The sequence below is a fragment of the Furipterus horrens genome, unplaced genomic scaffold (genome assembly GCF_987537825.1).
Source record: "Furipterus horrens unplaced genomic scaffold, mFurHor1.1.pri manual_scaffold_1, whole genome shotgun sequence".
Lineage (NCBI taxonomy): Eukaryota > Metazoa > Chordata > Mammalia > Chiroptera > Furipteridae > Furipterus > Furipterus horrens.
The window spans coordinates 96,905,684-96,929,204 of NW_028327171.1; the positions used below are offsets into that span (position 1 = coordinate 96,905,684).

Genomic DNA, 23,521 nt, shown 5'->3' on the forward strand with positions numbered 1-23,521 from the left:
TGAAGGATGCAGAGGACATAGGGAGCCGCCTGGCTCCAGGTTCCCTGAGACAGAGTCAGGGAGATAGGCTGCCCAGGTCTCCTCTGGCTGCAGCCAGTGGTCTCCTTTCAGGGGTGGGGCTGCCTCTTTGTCACAACCCTGGGGAGCATTTGAAGGTCAAAGAGGGGGTACACCACCTCACCCACCAGAACCTGGGCACCTACTGAAACCTGCCTAACAGTGCTAATTTTGGCTAAGAAGACCTTGGGTAGGTGTGATAGTGGTGGTGGTCGTGGAGGGTGAGGGCGTTCCTGGAAGCTGGGGAAGGATTGGGAAGGTTTAGGAGTATCTTATTCTAGTTATGCTATTGGGTGGAAAAAGTCATTATTATCTGCTTATGTAAAAACTCAAACACACAAAAGCAGAAAGAAGAGTATCACAAACCCTATGAACCTATCACCCAGATTCAACAATTATCAAGACAAATAAAGGGCTTTTTGAACTGCTAATCTGTTTTCATTACTGTGTTCCGTATGCCGATGGGACAAGGATGGATGCCACATGGCTACCCTTTCCGAAAGGAGTGTGTGATCCAACCTTCCCACCCCTTCCTAACGGTGGCAGGGAAAGAAAAGAGCCCCAGCCTCGGCCACTCAGGCTTGGCTCCCAGTCGTCCCACACTGCGCTGAGGTGTTTCTGTGTTTCGCCCTGCCAGGATGTTGAGCTCTTAGAAAAGCCACTCGTATCGAATGGGTGGCTAAGAAGTGTTTATTGGCTTGTAAGGCAAGTGATTCCATGAGTCAGGGTGGGTTCCATCTGGACAGGTTTAAGTAATGTGAGTGTGAGTACTTAGTTCACCATTTGAGGGAGAAACAGGGGGCAAATGATGGAATTCAGAGTTGAGTAAGCGGCCATTATATGAACCCTGCAGAACCTGAGTGGGTGAAGCATTAGGTGTGATGGTTCTGCAGTGCGGGGGCTTCTGGTTTTGTAGAGAAGGAAGCAGTCAGCAGTGAGAGAGGACCAGAGCAAGCTGGGTCGGAGCTGCTGTCTGCCTGGGCTCCAGATTCGGGCATCTGCCTGCCCTGGGTGTGGTGGGACAGGATTCTGAGAAAGAGGCTCCAGCTCCAGACCCGTTTTCCTGGGTGGCCACAAGCAGCCTGCAAGCCGCCTGCATCGCTGGGCCGCGTGTCATTCCAAGTCCTGCTTTATTCATTTTGGAGTTGGCAAGCAATAGGCTCCTCTGAGATGGGGAATGGAGTCCGCTTCCGGCCCTTGGAGTGCGGGCAGTTTGGCAGCTCTGTGCCCCTCTGGGAAGAGGCGGGGGGTTAAAGGCTGTGAAATGAGGTGTCCCAGGAACATGAGAGGGGTTGCTGCCAACACTTGCCCTTAGATCTGACCCCGCGTGTAGCCAGCAGGGGCCTCAGGGAGGACAGGACAGACAGACCCCTGAGGAAGGCTTCAGGCCTTGACTTTCATCAGGGACCTGCCCCTCCCACTCCCTGCCTGGTCTTTTTCAGTTTAAACCTCCAGCCCTGTCCTCCCCTCCCATACAGGCATGATGTGTGTGTGTGAGAGAGTGTTTTAATTTTTATTCTTGGCAGAAGTTAAGACACAAAATGGATTTGGAAGGAGATGAAACCAGTCTGGGTATATGCTGGGCAGCAGCAGCCTCATTCCTGGAGTGGGAGGGCCAAAGGGAGGGGAGGGGCTGGGTGGGACCCAAGTCTATAAGTTGGGGGTGGGGAGCTGTCTCCTCCCTAGTAGGGACACAACTGAAAATCCAACTCATGGAAAGCCGGAAGCTAGAGGCTGAGCTGTTAACCCTTTGAAATGTCCGGTTCCAGCGATGGCAGAGCCTTCTGATGTGATTTGGTGTTAAGTGGACAGGAGACCCCTGGGATGGCCAACACCTGTTTCGCTTCCTGGTGGTCTGTGAGCCCCTGGAGATTGTTCGGGTTTGTTAGGGAAATCACTGGTGGCACTTCAGGTTTTGATGTGCAAGCCTTAAAATGTGTATATGCTTGGAAGACTTCTAGGCTCCTGCTCACCTCCCAGAAGTTGGTGGCCCCAGGCAGCAGGGTGGCTAGTCTAAGGACCTCTCTGAGTGTTTCCTTTGCTGCTGTGGAGCCTGCTTTGACCTCCAAAGAGGGTGCTATTTGCAGTGGTGGCCTCTTCCTGGGTTTTCATTTTTATGTGAAAAGGATAAAAATTGAAATCTTAACAGTCCAGAAAATATCTGCGGAAATCCAGCAGAAGCTTTGAGAAAATGTTTTATTCCTCAAAATAAATGTCTGAAGTGAAAAAAATTAGCTTTAAAAATGACAAGAATTTCTTTAAAATAATATAGTCAGGAACATTTTAGTGCAGAAGTCTCGGTTCCAGTCCTGGTATCCACGCAATCAGGGCATTCCTGGCAGACACTCCTGATCAGGATGACCCCCAGCCCAGGGCAGATGCACCCATTGCTTCCCAACCCTGGCTACACATTGCAGTTTCCAGGAAAGAGTTTTAAAAATACAGACTGATTGATGTCTGAGCCCCACCTCCAGAGGTTCTAGCCAGAGGCGGATCTAATGGTGGGCACACCAGGTGCGTGCCCTGGGCCCCGACTTCTGAAGGGCCCTGCAAAACCCCAACTTTACACTTTTTTCTAATGACACCAACTTTGGTTTCATTACTACGCTGCATAAAATATGATTAACATGTATTTTTATTTTCCCCATCTCTTTTTTTTTTAAGGGGCCCAATATTCTCTTTTGCACCCGGGGCCTCAATTGACCTTAATCCGCCTCTGGTTCTAGCTTTCTTCATCTGAAGGGCTGCCCAAGCACGGGTGAACTTTCGTGTCCCCAGATGGTTCTTCCATGCAGTCTGAGTTGGGAACCTACATTCTAGTGCTTGTGTAAGAACGGAATGAAGATTAGAGAAGCCAGGTTCAGAAATAGGAGGATTTTATTGTCTCTCATACATATGCTGGTGCCTATAACTTGGAGCCAGATTCAAAGTGCTGCTGCCGACCTTTGGGTGGGATTTAGGCACTCGGACGTCAGGACTGACTCTGGGCTAGGTGGGGACAACCCATCTCCAGGAGTTGGATGCAGAGTGCACTGTGGGACTTGCCAACCTGATCCCTCTAGAAACATGGTAGCTGATACATGAGTCCAGCTCAGACTGTATTTTTTTTTCCGGCCTTTTTCAGTACCTTTGTTAGAAAACAGTTCATTGTGTATCTGCTTGAATCTACCAAAGACACCAAGACCAGCAGACAGGTAAAGCAGGTTAAGCCCTGGCTTTGTATCCTTTACTTGAGCAAGATGCTTGATCTCTAAACCTCAATTGCTGCATCTGTAAAATGGGGATGACAATACTACCTACTTCATAGAGTGTTTACAGTTTAGACAATACACATACGTTGTCTCACACGTAGTAACTCAACAGGTGGTCAAATACTTTTCTTTGTTTTACGCTATGATGATTACATTTACAACTCAGTTAAATTAGGAAATTAGTAATTTAGCAGGAGAAAAGGCAGTCTTTAAATGTTAATATACCCAACATGATAATTTCAGCAAACTTAGTACTTGATGGATATTTTATACAGCTTATTAAAAAAAACTAATTTGCTTTGTAATGGTTAGTAACAAGAATATTAAAAGTTTTCACTTTTTTCCCAAAACACTTGACCATCTTGTATGTAAACCACAAAATCCTGGGATTAGGGGAGGTGTTCTCTACAAGCCAAAGGAGCTGAATGCTGGAGATCTAGACACAGGAAAATGTGGACAGTAGACAAAGAGTGACAGCTTTTGGCCCAGGGGGTTGTTGGGAAGTTAGGCCTACATGCCTATGGAGTTAAAATAGTGTATGATGACATCATAATATTTGGAAATAACTTTTTTTCTTTCAAATTTGCCTTTTTAATTACAAAAGTGATAACATACTCCACTTTGAATATTTCCAAAGTGTTCACTGTAAAAGGTACAAATCTCCTAATCTTCAGAAATAACTGATGTTAACATTTAAGTGTCTTTTGATATTTTCCTATGACAATCCGAATTGCTACATACAACCTATTTATATGTTATTTTTTTATTTACAAAAATGGGATTGTGATGTTTTACAAATTGCTTTTGGGATATTCTCCAGGAACCTCTTAGGCCAACATTTCCCAAAGTGTATTTGACGAAATTCCCCTCACTAATGGTACTTGGAGAAAAAAAGAGCAGTGTGGTCAACTGAGGCCAGGCCTGTGGTCACTAAGTCCAGGCCTGTGGTTAAGGGAGCTCGGGCTTCAGTGCATACTCTCTCTCCATCTCGGTGATTCACGATGTGCAGTAGCATATTAAAGGCTCTGAAAAGGCCTGCAGTAAATAAATTTAATTAGCTTTTCTTAACATTGCATTTCCTTAAATTAGTTTTGCTAGCATATTTTAACCTCCCATGGGTTTTTAGAAGCACTGTTTTAGGCATTCCTCACTCCTCCCTTTCAACTCCCTCCCTTTTCTCCATCTGTAACCTTGTGGTGTAGGCAGAAAAACAAAAAGCTCATATATTCATTTAATCAAAAAATACTTATGCATTCCTACTATGTGCCAGGCACTGTGATGTGACAGATGCTGGGGCTACAGTAGTGAGTGAGATAGCAGGGGCTCTGCCCTCCAAGACTGGCTTCTACCCTCCAGCACAGTGTTGGCATTAGGCGAACCCAGGAGGGATTGTGCCTGGAGATGGCAGGCCCTCAGCGGGGATCCTCTGCAGCTGGTGCAGCTGGGAGCTGCAGGCTGGGATTATCCCCGCCTCTCTCTGCGGACCCTCCTTCTCAGGCCTTTCCAGTTGCCTACACTTTGCTCCTGCTATAAATAGCGGTGCCTGACCCAGCTGGCAAGATTCCATGTGTTTGTTTTCTCTGCCCGTGCCAGCCTTGCACCAAGGCCACCGCGCTTCACAAGTTGGGGGCAGCTAAGAGGAGTTGGGGGCTTCCAGCAGCAGGCAGGGACTGACAGACGTGCTTCAGGTTTCAAATTGGTATTTATTTTAAGTTTTAGTTGGTTTAAAAGAGCTTTGTAATTGAGAAAGCTTGGGGGGGCTGGGGACGGAATGTGTATATTTAGGGGTCAGGGAGGTGGTGAAGAAAGTGTGTTTGTATGAGGTCAGATGGGAAAGAAAGTAAACTGTCATGATTCTAAAGCACACTTACCAGCTGGAGCTGGAGTTGGTTGCTGTGAGCACACGTATGCATGCACGTGCCTGAGCGTGTGCATGTGTTGTGTCTTAGACGGAGTGAGGGCACATGCCGAGCGCGGGAAGCCTGGAAAGCCCAGGCTGAGGTGTCTGGCCCCTAAGGTTATTACCTATTCTCTTACCTCTGAGAATGAATCTGCAGCAAGGGTCACACGAATGAAGATACAGTGTATGCCTAAAAGTAACCCTCGAGAGAGTTATTCAAACTTAATGAGCTGCTGTCACTTATTGAACAGCTACGTTGTACCAGTCATTGCTCTAGATCAGTGATTTTCAACCAGTGCACAGCAACAATTTTTAAAACATGCAGTACCTGACTAGTCAGGGGCACTGACCTCTTTTCCCTTAGACTGTCAAAAAATAAAAATTAAAAATTAAAAATGACAACAGCCAACACAACAATAGCCATCCAGTGTGAATGAATCAAAATTTTACCTATTTTTTGTTCAGATTGGCAAAAATATATACGTTTTGGTGTGCCACAGAATGTCAGTAATTAGTTTCTGTGTGCCAGGAGATGAGAAAGGATGAAAATCGCTGCTGTAGACGACTTACTTATGTGACCTGTTTTTCCTTCAACATCCCCATGTGAGATAGATTTTGTTGTTCTCCCTCAAAGCAGTTCCTCCTCAAGTTCAGGGTAAGGGTTTATTACTTGCAGGGAAGTCTGAGAGGTTGTCACGGTGCAGTCAGACACCAGCTGAGGAGTGGGAGCTTCTGATCTGCCATCTTTAGCAGTTCAGTGATTTTACCCCAAGGCTTAGTTTTTCATTGGAATGCTTCGGATTTTTTGCCAGCATGCATGAGCCTGTTAGGGGTGTGTGAGTGTGTGTGTGTGTGTTGGGGTGTTGTTGGGATGTTGGGGTTGGAGGAAGTTTTGCCTTGACATTTGCCTGAATCAGCCCCAGAACCAGACAGGCCAAGAAGCAGCGGCCTGATCTCCATTCAGTCTGAGTCACAGAACCTGAGAGTGGTTTTGAGTCATGTGGAGAGTGTGGATGTGGGCCTGGTGCCATTTCATCCTGAGGAAGGTGCATCGAAAAGGACTGCAGGTGACAACTTAACTGGAATTGGTCATTGTGTTACCTGACAGAGTAAATCAAAGTAAGCCTTTTAACCCCTGCAGCGTCCTAAATGCCCAGCTTGTATTAAGAAAAAGCTCTCTCTTGACTATACGACTACAGTTCTCTCTCTTCTCTGCCATGATCTGTCACCTTTGTGTCTCAGGTCTTTATTCGTTCACTCAACAGGTATTTGCTGAATTACTTAGAACCGTGTTAGAGCTGATGATGCCCTTGTGAACAGGATCAATGCCATTCCTGATTCCTGAAGCCTTTGATCTAGCAGTTAAGCAAACTGGAAATAATGAGTGTGATGGTGCTTCTGCAGGGGAAGTCCCTGGCTCTAGAGGGACAAGAGCTGGTCCCTAACCACTGCCTCACAGAGAACAGGTGCTAGGTCCTGCCAACTGAAAGACGCACCTTTTCTTGGTGCCTAGTTCTCCTTCCCCAACCACCTCATGCTACAGCAGGGAAGACCTGGGGCCTGCCTGCCCACACCCCCCCGCCCCCGCCCCTGGATAAGAACCCAAGCCAGATCCTGAAGGGAGCTAGGAATGGAGATAGTAGACACATCACCTTCTGCCCAAGTTCTGCTTTGCAGTGGGAGCACCCCTGGGGTTCATCAGACCCAGACTTCAAGGACCAAAGAGTTAAGCTTGGAAGTGATTTTTGGAGGTAGGTCTTCACAACTTAGCAAACATTCAGAAGAGAGAGTTGTAAACAGATAAGTTACTATATCATGAGACGTGACAGTGACAGAGCTGAGGCCTAAGAAGTCCTCACAGGCTTCTCTTAGTTCCCAGCTTTTTTCTGCCTTAACTGTATACTTGGATGAATCTTCTGGACTTTGCTAGGAACGAACATGGGTGATAGGGGAATTCTTTTAGGACTTGTGAAAGGTGCTACATTGGAGGAAGGACTTGGGTTGAGCAAGGCCTGAGTGTGCACATGTGAGTGTGCTCAAGTGTGTGACACATTCCTTTTGTCATTCTCTGATGCCTTTGCTAGTGGTCTGGTTTCTCGCCTGTACTGGGTAAAATCTGCAATTTATCTTTGATTCTGATCTTTTCTTGAGGCCATGCTCCATTTTATTTTTGGTGTAATAAAAAGATGTTGTCAAAGCTAAATGTTGACTAGGTTCCACATTCTTCAGGAATGGGAAACTGTGCCTAGTTTTTCTCTACATCCCCTCTACCCTCTGTATAGTGCATGGTGCCTATTCCCTTTCTGGATGCTCTGGGGAAAGTGCCTTTCCTCTGGTTGCATGTGCGTTGCAGACTGAGATCCTTGCTACCTGGGATAATACCTCTGATCCTTCTCAGCTTTCAGTGGGAGCTCTCAGCTGGCTGGCGTCCCAGCCCTCTTCCCCAGAGCCTTCTAGTGACAGTAAGGTTTGTGTTCACACACAGATCACTTGTCAAATGGGATCGGTTTTCCTTCGTCCCAAGAGACAGGACTTTAGGCTGTTGAGATCTGCCTTACGTGCCATTCAGGTCCTGGGTCAGGATCATTCCTAACCTTATTTGTGCTGTCTACTCAGGCTCTGGTTACCAGTACTTCCCTTTACATTGGGTCTTTTGTTCATTGTGAGCACCAGAGTGCTTGGAAGTGGATGCTCCTGTTTCCATGTTACTGTGTTACTTCATTGTTTACTTCTGTGGATGTAGCCCTGGCCATAAGCTGTAATTAGAAACAGGTAAGTGGAAAAGAGCAGGTGGATACGTTGCAGTTTTGTGCATTCACTGATGCAGTCAGAGGTGAGCTTCTTTCTGGCACTGGGAATGAGGGTCACAGAGGGGTTGGGGGTATGTTTTCCTTTCTGTAAACACTTCTTTATGATTTCTTGTCCCAAATGACCTACAGTGTGATGAGGATCTTTCTGCTTTCTGCTTTCTCTCTGAACAAGTAGAGATACTATAGAATTATTATTATTATTATCGTTATTATTATTATTATCATTATTATCATCATCATCATCATATCAAGAGAGTGTAGAGAGGGCATAAATGGGGTGGAAATTGGTGGTGGGGAGAGGTTTTTAGCTTAAGTGATATAAATGTTGAGTAGTGTCGGGTGGAAATTGAGAGACTAGAAATTAAGTCTTGCCACACACTTGGGAACACTGGAGCGCTCCTCATAGATCCCCTGTCCCGTGGGGCTACTGTGAGGTTCTGTAAAACACTATGTAGGGGCAGCTTTTACTGCTTTTTTTTTTTCAACAAAGAACATTTCTTGAACTTTTGATGCGTGTGTGTAGGGCAAAACAAAAACAAAAAAACAAAACACAAAGCCCCCAGGCCATTGCTTAATTTTGTATAGTTTATAAGGAACCATGAGTAGAGAGATGATATCATGTCTTTAAGTCTTAAGGGACATTAATGTAAAAGCCCTCCAAGTGGCAATGCCCCTGTATGAAATTAGACCTCAGGTGAATGGCTCTTAGTAAAGTTTCATGATACCTGTTTCCCCAAATTATTGCATCATTGTTATGCGTAATCTTATTAATACTTTTAAGAGCTCTACAAGACTCGTGTTATTCTCATTTTAAGAGAATAAACTGAGGTTCAGCAGCTCAGTACTCACCCAAAGCACCTCCTACCACGGGTGCAAGTGGCAGAGCTCATATCCAAACCCTAGGCTTGGTTTTTTAGTACCTGATCCTGCTGAGTTCCAACATTGTCAATTAGTGTAGAACTATGTCGATACCAAAAATTTGAACTGTGTCCTCAAGTCTTTATGTGATGAAGCATCAAGAAGGGTTTTGATAAGCTCTTTCCCCATCTGTAAAGTGGGGACAGTAACTCTCCCTGGGTCATGAAGGTGACAGTTGACAATGCATATGAGGCCCCCAGCACTGGGCTTGCAGCACAGGAGGAGCTTGTTTATTTAGTTGTCTTTTTGACATCTCTGCTCTCAGCCCTCCCACCTTCCGCCTGCTCCCTCCACAGACCTGAACCCATCCTCCTCTTCTCACTCAACAGCTTTCTTATTTCTCCTTCTCCCACCACTCTACCTGCCTCTTCTGCCCTGCTCTCAAGCTCAGGTCTCTGCTGGCTAGGTGACAGCTACTCAGGGTATAATCCTAGGGTTGATTGCCTGCAGTCTCAAGCTTAGCTGGGTACTTGTTTTGGGAGAAGACATAACGAAGGAAAACAAAGAAGGTCCTTGAATGAAACCTTGAATCATAGGAGCAGATACAGGGACCCTGATTCGGCCCCTCCCTCCAGGGCTGCCTATACTCATCTAGGGGCCGTTTGGTTTTGAAAAATAAAGGCTATGGTTATAGTCATTTCCTTCTAGAACACGATGATTCTAGGAGAGGGAAGAGACGGTGTGAAAATGCCACTTGCCCAGATTTTAGGGCTTGTGGGAGGAAGACATGGGGAAGGTGGACTGTAGCTCACTTACAAAGAACCTGAAAGGAGTTTGAACTTTAATTAATCATACTCAGTCAAGGAGCAATCAAAGGTGGGTCTGTTAGCTTTTTTGCTTCTCTGTTTTTAACTGACCTCAAAAGGGGGAAAATTACTCATAACTCTTTCACATTTTCAACTCAAATGCTTTTTATTTGTTTCTTATTCTTACTAGGTCTCACTCGATGCTTGCCTGCTTTTTACAAAATGAGATCTATGTTTTTTTTCCCTTAACGTCTTTTAAACACTTTTCATGTTGCTACTTGATCTTTAGAATTATCATTTTTAATGGCTGCTTAATGGTTCGATTATTATGCCAACATTTACATAAGGAAGTATGGTAGAGTGAAAAGACAAGGTGTTTAAAATCAAATCCTGACTCTGTGATTTACCATCTGTGTGACCTTGGACAAACTACCTAGTCACTCTGAGCTTTAATTTTCTTCATTTATAAAATGAGTTGCTCATGCACCTACCTTACAGGGCCATTGTGAGAATTGCATCAAACTAGATGCATTGTGGATTATGCCCTGTGGAAGGTGCTTGCTGCATGAATGGAAGTCGCCTGTTTATAACCTTTCCTGTTGTTGGGATTGATACTGTATAAAGAAGGCAGGTGGCAGCGTGGAGCCTGACTAGGAGGGGAGAGGAGAGTCAGGAGCCATGTAGGGGCACCAGACCTGCACTGCGCAGTACGGTAGCCACCAGCACTGTGGCTCTCAGGCACCTGCAGCGTGGCTAGTCTGAACTGAGATGTGTAGATAAAAGAAACACTACATTTAGAAGACTTTGTATAAAACAAAACATAATATACCTCATTAACAATTTTGTATTGATTCTATGTTGAAATGATCACATTTTAGATGAACTGCGTTAAAAGATATTAACATTATTTTCACTTGTGTTTTAAATGTGCTACTAGAGCCATCGTACGGAAAAAGCCAAATGAAACTTTTTTGGCCAACCCCATAAATGGACATGGTGGTGAGGCGGGTTTCTGGGTGGCATTTCAGATAACCAAATACCATTTAGGTTTTAGAGCCAGGAGTTGAAATTGTGCCTGGCTCTTGAAAATCCATTGTACCATCTCCTGAAGGATTGTTTGGATATAGGGTCTTAAAAATCAAGATAAAAAATAGAAGCAAAGAAAAATTATAAGAACTTGCATACACTCTCCTACAGTTGGTTCCCCCTGGGTTGAGCTTAGGGAACCACAGATTTATTATGCACCCCTGTGAAGTAAAAGCAAGGAAAATCAAGTTTGGAAGACAAAACCCAAACCACAACAAGGACCAGATCTGCGTTGGGTTGAGCAGTTTTATCTGTCTTCGCCTGCCTGACTTTGGCATAGGACAAGGCAAATAACAAAAGGCCTCTGTGACAGATACCGGCGTCACTAATGCAGAGCATCATCTTGCTGCTAAAGCCATTGCCACCCATTCGAACCCTGATGGTAGTTGTCAGCTGGGTAGAGTTTCAAGCTCTCAGCCAGCAGTAGTAAAACTATAGGAGCATGTATATGATTTGACCATTCAAAAACCGTTTATTGAGCTCTGCCTATAGACTAGAAATCATGGGATTAAAATTTTAACTGTGGTAGAGCATATGCAAGTTTTTATAGCTATTCTTTTATTTCTATCTTGATTTTAAATTTGTGATGTTTACAGTCACGGAACGAATAGCTTTGTTTCACAACTTAGGAACCTGATTCTTTATGCTTTGAGGAATTCTTTAGTATCTCGATGACCAATTTTACTTTTTCTGAGAAGTTGTACCCAATTCCCTTCACACATTTTCTTCCCTCTTTCCCTTCTGAGCCTGGGGAAAGATCACCTCTGACCTCAGGGAGCCCCAAGTCTCACTTCTGCCAGATACACTCATGACAAGGCTTCATCTGCCAGGCAGCCCACTCTCCATGCCAAGAAGCCCCATGTGCCCTTGGTTTGGCTGTGGCAGACCACAGCTGTCACATCTTCCTCAGCTCTCCATCAGCCACAGACAGGCTGTAACTAGCAGGCTGGTGAGTCTTCTGACCCTCTAGGAATTAATTCCTAAAGTGGTTTCATTTCACTGTAACACCTGTGACTTCCCAGGGCAACTGTGGAGAGCTGGGAATTGGCTGCTGGTCTGACACCCGGGGAGGGTAGTGTCACTGGCTTTTATGACCTTACATTACCTGGAATTAGAGATGGGGTGGTGTTGGGATACCTAGGCACAGGTGGCTGAAGACATACGAAGGTCTCTGTGCTCCCTGGTGGGCGACACCCGCCTGCCACGCTCTCTTCCACAGGGGCACAGACTCAGGCCTGTGCTTACCTGCACACAGTGCTGCACGCACGCTCCATCCCAAGCCCACGCGCACCCCACTCTGCTCTCCTGGGAGCTCCCACTTCTCACCTCTCCCCGGCAACCTCAACCTCCAACCCGACACCACCATCACCTTCCTCACCTCTAACCCCCAGATCCAGCCTTTCTGCCAGCCAGGCCTCTCCAGGTTCCTGCCCTCTGCGGACACTGTCCTTTTGAAGGGAAGAAAGAAGGAAAAGGGAGGAAAACAGAAAGAAAGAGGGAAACAGGAGCATGAAACCGACTGAAGGGGCAGTGGTGCCCTGAGCTGTCTCACTGCATTACAATGACTATGGACTCTATTAAGCTCCGTTCTGCCTGTTAGTGTTTCCCGGGGCAACACAGCCCCCATATGGCAAGCATGCAGCAGATTAGGGTGGGCCCCTGGGCCTCATTGAAGGCCAGGGGCTTGACTGGCAGTTGAACCCCCTTCCCACCTCCCCCTACGCCTCACACTTGACACTGCCTGTGTTTATCTACAGCAAGTGGGGGGAGGGGAGCATTTGGAAGGTTTTGTCCACTCCGAGAGAAGCGGAGAGGAGGCTGCTGGCAGGGCGGGGAGACCGAGTTGAGGAAGGAAGGCAGTGGGGGTGGGGTGGTCAGGGGACAGGCAGGGAGGAGGCTTCATAAATATTCAAGAGGCGCATGAATGGAGAGAGAAATAAAGCAGATGGAATCCGTGTTAAAGAACAGCATTATCACCCTGTTCTGTGCCCTCCAAAAAGAGAGAGAGAGAGAGGGAGAGAGAGAACGAAAGAAAGAAAAGGGAATGTCCTTCTAGGAGAGTAGGAGTTGCGTTTATCCAATTAGCAGGGTTGTCAAATTGAATTTATATGGAATAGGGGTGGGGGGGATTGAGAAGGGGTGCAGATGAAAGGAATTGGTTTTCCTTTTCTGTCTTTTTTTTTTTTTCCAGTTTAGCAATAAAGGTTTGTGGTCCCACCCCCAGTAGATTTTTAAAATCTCTTTAAAGAAATGAGGCTATTTCCAGGAAGAGGTATGTGTAACAAAGAAAGCAGACTCCCCAGTAAGTTCTCCCTCAAGTGGTGGCAGTGGGAAAGATTAGATTTGCCTAGTGGGCAAATCAAGGGATGGGACCTGCCCTTTGCTCAGAGGCAGGGGTGACTTCCCTGTGGGGGACGCTCCCCGGAGCCAAGGGGCTGGGTCCAGGTTCCTCCTTCCCACACCCCACCCACGGGGAGTGAAACGGGCTCCGGCCACGCTTGGTAGCAGCCTGCTATAAATATCGGGTTCCCCGAGAACGGGAAGTCCAGGGTTTGCTGCTCTCACCCAGTGCCGCTTTGGTCATGTACTCCCTTCTCACAACCGCTGGTAGTTCCCACCGGCCTGTGGTGTTGATCTCAAACTCTTTTCCCTGGTCTCCCGCAGCATGCTGACCTCCTATTCCTGCCTGCTCTTTTCATTCTTCCAGAATAGTCTCCAAAGTGGGGTGCAAGTTCCTAAAGGGGAAATACAAGAAATTCCATTGGCACACTGGAAGAAAATACTAGAGGCTCTCTTAATGTTTATTTCTATCTAAAAAAGGAATAGGAAAGAAATTAAGCTTTCCTGATATTAATGTCAGGATTGACAGAGGTGCCTGTGGTCGGAGTGTCAGGCAGCGGGACGTCACAACAGCACCGAGGGATGCTCACGGCGTAGACCATGGGACGTCGTGGCTTCTCGTTCGCTCCTCAGTTGTCCTGCTCTCTGTTAAGTGGATTTACAGATTATATTATTTAGTTTTAACTAAATTAACTCTCACAAAATGACAAGTGGCTTAAAGAGGTTGCTACAAAGAAACTGGGTTGTAGAGTATGCCGGACAATCCATGCACACGCAAACGGGAAACACAGCAGAGCTGACCCTTTACAAGCCACATTAGGAAGTAAAAACAGTGATAATGGAACCACATCTGATGCGAAGTCTCCAAAATAATTAACATTCACACAGACTATTTGAAAGAGTCAGTGATGAACCTAATCCTAAATAGGCATGAAGTGTTAGCTTAATGTATTACAAAACAACTATGATTAACAAGCCATTTAAATATGGTTTCACTCTTACCTACTCCTTTTTACATTTTAGTTCAGCAGTACATGCACTTAATTTATAAATACACTCACATGTATAAGGGATATTGGCCCAGAATGTTTTATTCATGAGAGCAAGATCCGAAAAATTAGAGACTCTGGTTCTAGATCAGCAGCCAAATTGCTTGATGCACCCCCTTCCCAACCTCTGCGCGCCCCCAAGGCCAGCGTCACTGGCTCCTTTCTGCCCTTTGTCTCCTTACCCATGCACATCCCAGAAGGCCCAGCTTCAAACCCTAGATCCAGGAAACCCTTCCTGAAAACGCTAAATTAAAAACGGTCTCCTTGCTCTGCTCTCATTTGCCATTTCCCATTATTGACTGAATTGGTGATCAGTGAAGGTTGTAGAGGAAGATGTTCCATGAGAGTAATCCCTAAACTTCAGTGGTTTTATGCAACAAAGGTTTGTTTCTTTTCCTGGCATAGATTGTGCTGCCTTGGGATTGGAGAAGGGAGAAATAGAAGCAGCTCTCTTAATTCTCTAGCTGTAACTGCCTTGTTCTGGAAGTGTCACATGACATGCCCACTTCCACCTCCTGGGCCAGCACTAGTCCACGGCCTTGGGCTTCCGGCAGAGGAGGCTGGGAAGCAGGGAGCTTATGAGTGTCTGCTGAGCACTAGCTGACTGATGGCCTGTGTTTTGCTTTCAACTTCTTAGGACTGAATCCATTTTCTGTTACAGTGGTGCCTTACATACTTATATGTAGTAGATTGCAGTAATATTTTCCTTCCTCCCAATAGTAATAAAATCAAAATATACAGTTTTTAAGTAGAAGACCCATATGCAAACTTTGGATAAAGAATAAGCTAGACGTATGTTTAGAGGCTGGCTCATACTTAAGAACATAAAAGCAATAGGTATTCTGCCTTGTTTGACATTAGAAGTGGTCTGGGTCCGTATTCTAAATACTAGTCTAGAACTGCATTGTCCAACGTAAGAGCGCACCCTGCGTCACTTCTGGGCCGGGCAGTTAAGAGCTCAAGAACTAGACCTCTAGTGGTAACCACTAGCCCTATATGGCCACTTAAATTTAAATAAAAAATGCAATTTCTTATTCACATTAGCTACAGTTTAAGGATTTAAAAGCCATAGTGGCCAGTGGCTACCTAGCATTTGGATAGCACAAATATAGAATATCTTCATCACTGTAGAAAATTCTGTTGAGGGGTTTGGGGGAAGAACAGTAAGAGATTGTTCTAGATTAGGGTATTAATGGTAAAAGAGTGAAAAGGATCACACAGAAAGTTCCTGTAACAGATAGTGACCCAGGTAACATTACTTTTATGCGTAAGGAAGTGAATTTAAAAACATGGTTTCTTGAGTTCTAAAAGCAGTTCTAGCAGGTGGTTAATCTGACCCCAGGGAGACAGTGTCAGGATAGTGAAAAGAGCATTGGACTAGGAGTCAGACCCGACTCGTACCCTAAGTCTGCCTTCTTAATTAGCTGGGAGACCTTCTGTAAATCACTCTCCTTACTCATTTATAACACTCAATACCCATTAGGTATTATTCTAAGCTATTAGTTTATTTTCTCTAAGGGTCCCTCCTAATTTAAAATGTTTCCCTTTAATTAGGTCTATGGGTACAACTTTTTAAATAAAAATGACCTTTTTTAATCCTTCTCTTAAATCTGTCTAAACTCACATATTCAGCCCTCTGAGAATTCAGTTCACTTGCTGCCCCCTCCCCTTTTCCCCCAGCGCCACTGCTTCATGCAGGAACACCACCCGCTTCCTGAGGCCAGTGCGCAACCAGCACTCACGCCGCCACTTGTCATCCATCACCTTTTAGAAGGAAAATTCTCTCTGCCTTCGAAGACAGTTGGGAAGGGTGAATTTCACTCTACAGAATTGGGAACATGCGAAAAATGTAATTTAGGGTTAGAAGTATTTCTTTTCCTCTGTAGCTAGCCCCTTCCAACCAATGGAAGAAACATTTTGTCAGGTCTGTTTCTTGCCACTGAATGTTTTTCAAGTCTCTTCTATGCTCTCTGCTGGATCACACGCTCTCGCTCTCCTGTTCAGCTCTTCTTGCGTATTGGTCACCGGCCATCTGAAGGGTGTGTTTTGTGTTTTAGATCACGGAGGCCTCCCTTGTGTGAGAGCCGCAGGGTCCGGGTGACCTGGGGACACGCGGCCCCCTAGCCATCGCCTCTTCACTTTTGCTCCAGCCAGTCAGCCGCCCTCTTGGGAGAAGCTGGAGCTGGCCGTCTCCTGCCGATGATCAGCTCTCAGTTGTTTGTAATTTTCTTGAAAAATAAATAACTGAGGCTGTAATTTCTCATGCTTGTTCTCAACCTCAGAAATGGATTCTGTTGTTGTTGTTTTTGGAAAGGCTCAGAAACGTCTGCTTGGTGGAGATCATTTCGGTGGGAACATGTGTGTCAGCAGTTAAACTTCTCAGACAGTTTTCTGTTTCGTGTCCAAACAACCCTTTAAAAAGCAGGAACCTAGTGCCTCAGGGATTCATGTCAAGAATTCATTTTCCCTTCTCTGTTATTTTTAATTTTTTATTCTTATCTCTTTTTCTGAGAAAATGTGTAGACAGTAAGGATCTAGATGTACTTTGCATTGGTGAGAAAAATAACAGGCCTTACTGTTGCTTTCACCCAATTTTGCAATTGTTCTTGTTCGTTTCACAATGAGGGGAGGTTACACTGCAGATGGGACTCCAGTGTAGCCTTACTTGCCTTTTTTTTTTTTTTTTTTTTAATCGTTAAAGCAAAGTGCTCAGCAATCTGTATCTGTGGAATTCTCTCTCTAGACCAAACTCACTGGGTAATTTGGTCCAGGAAGTAACTAGTTTCCCCAGCTGTTAAATAACGTGCATTGTAGTTACAGTGACTCCCCCCACCCCAGCCCGGCCCCATGTTTTTGTCCCACTTCACAGTGTCCTGCTTTGGGTTACCTGCTTCCTCTCACTCTCTTCCTCCCCAGCTACATTCCTTTCTCCTTGTTGCTTTTAAAAGCAGGATGATGGAAGGCAGCAGCAGTGGGGTCTGTTTCCATTCTGAACCTTATAAATTACTGAGGGTGCAGAAGTAACAGGAAGTGTTTGGCTGGTCCTTGTTAAGCAGGAGGGGGTTGGAGCTGAATTTCCTCAGTAAAACCTTTGTGAACTTTACAACCCCAGCGCTTCTGCAGCCACCCTGTGCTCAGATAAGAGACAGCCTTCCTATCCCTCTTTGTCTGCTGGCCTTCTTTTTTGCCCTTTATTACTTTATAATTATTTTCTGTCTCTTCCTCTCTGCCTCACAGCTTCCTTCCCTCCCTCCCTCCTTCCTTCCTTCTTTCCTTCTTTCCTTCCTTCCTTCCTTCCTTCCTTCCTTCCTTCCTTCCCTCCTTCCTTCCTTCCTTCCTTCCTTCCCTCCTTCCCTCCTTCCCTCCTTCCCTCCCTCCCTCCTTCCTTCCTTCTTTCCTTCCTTCCTTCCCTCCCTCCTTCCCTCCCTCCTTCCTTCCTTTTTTCCTTCCTTCCTTGATGCTGGGAAGGAAAAGGTGTCCACAGACTCCTTAAGGAAACTAGAGGGTGTCATGAACACTCAAGTTCCCTAAATTCCTATAACCAGTAATTCATGCAGTGTTCTAGATGAATGTGTTATTTCATTTGGCGGAAAGTGGAGAATTGAACAAGTGTCTGGAAAATTGAGAGGACACCAAAAGCTTGCTTTTTGGTATTGGTTTGTAGACATGTTCATGAACCTTTTCTCTAGAAATCACTGTTAAAATTCCTTACTATTCTACATCACTCATATTCCAACTTGGTTGCACACCCACTAGGTGCAGAGCACTGATAGAAAAGGTGTGAAAAGGCTACAATGGGGATTTAAAGCCCAGAGCTTTAGAATGAACCCAGCCTGGGTTCCATTCCAGGCCTGCAGTTATGTGACCTAGAGCAGGTTATTAACCCCTGAAACTCAGAGTTTTCACCTATAAGAGGGGGATAACAGCCCCTACCCTCTACAGGGTTTTTCTGAAGATTAAAAGAATACCTCCCACATAAGAGCTCAGCAAGAAACCTATAGTGGTAGAAGAAGGCCTGCCCCATCCCACCCCAACTCCCAACCCCAAGCCCTTCCCAGGCACCCTCACATCTTTTGCATATTTCCTTTATTTCACTTTGCTAATAACATGACCCTTTAATTTACTGGATTGTCCAAAAAAGAGCAAAAGCTCTCTATACTAAGAGAAAAATATTTTAACTTGTCAAGAAAGAACTTTTGAGAAGCTTCCTTCAAGTTTTTCTTTCACTTGTTATAGAAAATGTCTCCTTGTCCTGAGAGCAGTGGAGGAGTCTCTGATATTGAAGACACAAGGCAAAAAGGGAGGGATTAAAAATCAGAGGGAAAGAACTCTTTTCTTGGAAAGCATTCTGACCATCACACTCATCCTTGGTCTGGTTTGGAGGGGTGCTTGCTGGGCAGAGTGAATGTGGCCCTCTTGTCCTTCAGCGGCTAGGAAAAAAGCCGAAGAACCAGCAGAGATCGGAGAAGGTAAAGGTATAGGCACACCCCTGGCCCAAAGCAAGAGCCAGAACTCCAGGCTGGTGAGCACCACGCATCACTCAGCTCAGTAGCTTAACTACTTTCCCTGTAAGTCTTTGAGAGAGTCACTGGTTAGATAACTGGTCCAGAGGAGTTAACATTGTGAATATATGTCGCCCTCCTGGAAATCACTATTAATATTTGCACTGGTGCATAGTTCAGGACACTGAATCCACTGTGTAGATTATCGGCATGTGGCTGTCACTGTTCTCTGAAGCTCATTCTGCTGCCTCTCTGCCCAATAAGGAGGCTGGCACACCTTCCTTTCCTTAGTAGCCTCGTGTTCTGTAAGTACAATGATGAAAAGCATGGAAGCCAGACCATCATTTCAGTTGTGACAGAAGTGTGTGTTCGCATGTACACTTGTCTCTCTGTGATTTTCCTGAATCTTTAAAGGATTGTAGCTTGAAGGAGGCTTAAAGAAAGAACACTGTGGCAGTCAGTCAGAGGGTGGCTGATAGCAGAGGTAGGTCAGCAGGGGCTGGAGGGGCATTGATTTCGGGGGCTCTGAAGGAGTGTTGTTCTGGAGTGGAGAGGCTGTATGGTTGGTCAGTCCGTCGTCAAGAGTGCAGATTTTGTAGAATTAAAAAATGCCAGAATTCCAGCACCAGGGGAGAGAGAAGGTGGGGGGCCTTGGCTGATGCATGGCTTTTGTCTGTGTTTGTGGGGCTAGAGGTTACGCACAAGTTGAGGAGGGTAAGTTGATTCTAAGAATAAAAGTAACAAGTTCACAGAGATACAGCTATAGGGTTGGGGAGACTCAAAACCTGGGACCTTTGATGAGTCTCTGACTCTTGAGGACTCATTAATTAGTAGCATCCTCTAAAAAAGGGGTTCAGCAAGATGGCAGCGCTGTCCACATCGTCGGTACCAGTGGCATGGGGCCATAGACATCTGGCCTCCTGCAAACAAATGGTAACGATAGCTTCTCTTTTTTTGCATCTGCGCTAGCTACTTGCTGCCTCTCTGTGTCCAGGGCTCCCCTGTCCTAGTTGCTGTCGGTGCACTGGACAAGGGTCTAGCATTCTTGCCATCATAAAATCACCTGCTAGCCCAGGGGGTAGGGGTTCACTTAGAAGAAGCTTCTTTTAGGTGAGAAAAGAAGGGGCGAGGGGACAAAGCCAGGCCCTGTGGCTGCTATATGGGCATCCCAGGCCTTTTCACTACAGCCATTTCTCTCTTTCACACACACAACAGGGTGTTGCAGGGGCTATAGAACCTCTCTGAGTGAACTGGTGGCTTATGGGACATTGGCTTCAGACTCTTTGGAACACACCTTGCTGCGTGGGACGATGACGACTCGCAGAGGAAAGAGGCCCGAGGTCACATTCGCCTGCCTCCTCTTGGCCACGGCTGGCTGCCTTGCTGACCTGGGTGAGTGCTGCCACCCTTACCTTCCTCAGCCTGCCCCTCTTGGAGGAGCACTTTGCCCCCAATGTCAAATGAAAGCATCACATGTTCTACCAGAAGCCTTTCAAAAGCCCTTCCTCCCTCAGGATTGCCAAGAACATTTCATTCCCACTGGCCTTTAGGGACATGCTCAATAGTACAAGATGAGAAGTGATCTCAACAACACCGTATGGGTTATTTTGGGTATTTTAATCATTTAATCATTTCCACTACATACCAGAGGAGGAGGAGCAATAATAATAACTGCCTTTTACTGAGCACTTATTACCTGAGATTATAGCACGCAGTTTACATTGTTTCTAAGCTTCACAACAACCCTGTGAGACAAGTACTATTAGCCCCATTTTATAGATAAGAAACCGAGACCCAAAAAGGCCGAAGTCACGTAGCTCAGAAGCTGTGGGACTGGGATTCTGACTCAGGTCTGTCCAACTCCAAAGTCTGAGTGTTTGCCTTTGCACCACGTTGCCACTCCATTCTACTGTCCAGGAACAGGGACAGGCCAGCAAATGGTCCCAAGCACAGTTGAGTTCTTCAGAGAAACACCAACTCCTCTGGGTTATTCAGCTCTGAATGGCTGCCTGGGGGCCATGCTTCTAAAAAGGTCCCATTGTTGGATTCTTAAGAGTGTCATTTCATTTCTGCATCCTTGTTCTTCCTCCAGACGAAGTCCCACAGGTGACTGTCCAGCCTCCTTCCACTGTCCAGAAGCTTGGAGGGACTGTGATCCTGGGCTGTGTGGTGGAGCCCCCATGGATGAACACCACCTGGCGCCTGAATGGGAAGGAACTGAATGGTTCAGATGATGCTCTGGGCATCCTCATCTCTCGTGGAGCCCTCGTCATCACCGCCCTCAACAACCGCACTGTGGGACGGTACCAGTGTGTGGCCCGGATGCCTGCAGGGGCCGTGGCCAGCGTGCCAGCCACTGTGACACTAGCCAGTGAGTGCTGTCCCTTTGCTCCTGTGCTATGGTGCAGTCTCTCTTCCACTCTCCCATTCTCTCTCTCCCCACCACCCTTCATAACCCATCTTTAGTCTTAACATAAAAGGGGTCTTGATCATTGAAATTTTAAATTAGAGTATGGCAGCTGCCCAACAGTGCCAATGGTGGGAGGGCCATGTGCCCTCATGAAGCCACTGTTTGAGTAGGGGACATGGAGTGTCTAGGGTGAGCATCTAGTAAGAGGGGATCTTGACATGGTCACACCGTTTCTGTGGGCCCCGGAAGTGGGCCCCACCATGTCTTTCTACTTGGCCACTATGTGGTTTTAGGTGACTGTGCCAACTACTCACTGTCCCCTGTGCCTTCTGCACAGAGGTTGTCGTTGGAGTATTTGCAGGGCTATGTGTGGTCTGAGCAGAGCCTGCCCATCCCCTCTTTGTGAGGGGGCCAGCATATTACAAATGCCTTGAATATAAACACAATGAGAAGGAAACTGTGAGAAAGGCCTAGAGAGGAGAAACAAGGAAGAGGTTAAGTGACAGCTTGGTCCAAGGAGGCTCCCAGGAGAGGACTACATGCTACTCTTACATATAATCACCACTTGGGTCTGTCTGCTATGGTGCCCAGGCACAACACACACGTTACCTGGTTTTCTGCCCACTGTACACATGGCAAATGACACTTGACTGTTTAAATCAACTTCTGAAGGCTGGAGAGCAGTCCCTACACCCATCCTTACAGGCTGAGTCTAGAGCTAGGAAATATTAAGAATTACCTTCCCCTTCCTGGACCCTAAAGTGTAGCACATAGGGAAATGCGCTGAGACTTTAAGGGCACTTGGATTTAAACTGTGAGACCTTCAGAGTTTGTTCCCCTGTGACTTAGTGGTGCCCCCTTCTCCCTGACAGCTCTGCTTAGGGCTTCCATGTTCTCGCCATCATTGCCCTCCCGGCCTAAGGTAGCGGACTCCTGAAACGCCCCTGTCAAAGTCCCTGGGCTCTGCGGCGGGAGTCCTGGGAGGAGAGTGATGAGAGATGGGGAAGTAGGAGAGCAGCGAAGAGAAGACCCTTCTCTGCCCTCTGTTCTCAGAGCCCTGGAGAGACTTCACTCCGTGGGAAGCAGTGAAACAGCACTGCCCATTCCTCAGAAGGGAGAAAGGCAGGGTGGGGGATCCCCATCCCCCCAGGGGCCAAGCTGAGCCTTGGCTGCATCTTGGAGCCACTTTGTGGCAGAAGGAGCACCCACTGAGCCTGCATGCCAGGCCTCTGGGGAGCAGGCTACCAGCTGATCCCTCTCCTCCAGCTGTGCTTGTGGGGTGATTGGAGGAGTCGGGAGATTTGAGTAAGGATGGGGGAGGGTGCAGAAGGGTCATCTCTTCATAAGAAGAAAGGTTGATGTCAGAGCTGCACTTCCTACCATCATAGTCCTCTTTTATATTTTTAAATTATAATTAAAATCACATCATAGAAAGTTTAGAATATATAGAAAACAGTGTTCCTCCTAAGCCTGCCATCGTCACACAACCACCATTATCATTTTGGAGTACACCCTTGCACTGTGTATCCATACTCACATTTTCACACGGTTGTAATGATACTACTGAATATGTAGTTTGTACCCTTACTCTCGTCCCCTTGACATGGTATGAAGGGCATTTTTCATTGGCCATATGACCCTTTTTAATTTTTCTTTTTTATTGAGTATAAAATGCACCCAGCAAAGCACACACGGTATGCTAATGTGAAGTGAACAACCTGATGCGTTTTTCACATGTTTACACTGAGTAACCATTATTCCAGCAGGTTCCCTCATGCCTCTTCCTAGTTTGTCTGCCCCTATCCCCACCAGAGCAGCAGGATCATCATTATTCATGGCCCTAGAATGTCCTCCGAGTGTCTCTGCCACGATCTACTGAACTCTTTTCCTATTGCCAATTAGGTTGCTTCCAGTTGTTCATTATTACAAATAAGATGTGCTTTTTAGCAACATTTGGGTCTTTGAAGGGCAACACTGCTCATCTAGGAGGAGAGTTCATCTGCAAATGGTCAGCATATGTCTGTGAAGGCTCAAAAACCCCATAACCATTCATTTGGCCTAATTAGAAGCCAGCCTGGACCTTTTATTGTTTGGAGGAAGGGAGAGCTGGAGAGTAGGAGATTTATTTTGGAGCTCTCCCTCTACTTCAAGGTGTATCTGTGTGAGAAAAGACAATTTATAGCTTTATTTTTAAAAAATTCCTGGCCACCTCTTTCTCTAATGCTTGAAGGGATCTGCAGTTGGCAGTGAGGACAAAGGGAAGGGTTTGGTTGCAACCCAGAAAGGCTCAGCAAGAGAAGAAGGGGCTTGTGAAGAAGCCAACCGAGTCTTGTTTGAAAGCCAAGAACCATTGGCTTGTCATTTAGACATGAATCAGAAGTGAAGTGTTTGGGCCTGACTAGAAGGACAGAGAGGTTCTGGAAATCAGGAGACGGGCATGGAGGGGGTTGTG

At 46.2% G+C, this 23,521-nt stretch overlaps 1 protein-coding gene across 5 annotated transcripts in view; it reads left to right on the forward strand.

Annotated features, from left to right (window-relative positions):
* Positions 1 to 23,521, forward strand: part of BOC (BOC cell adhesion associated, oncogene regulated) — a 71,238-nt gene that overhangs the window by 15,236 nt on the left and 32,481 nt on the right. For all 5 annotated transcript variants that reach the window (XM_090276636.1, XM_090276647.1, XM_090276626.1 and 2 more), the window contains 2 exons: positions 19,875 to 20,051; positions 20,752 to 21,030. In XM_090276636.1, coding sequence (XP_090132762.1) covers positions 19,970 to 20,051; positions 20,752 to 21,030 — 361 coding nt within the window. In that variant the 5' untranslated portion in view covers positions 19,875 to 19,969. The remainder of the gene's footprint in view (positions 1 to 19,874; positions 20,052 to 20,751; positions 21,031 to 23,521) is intronic.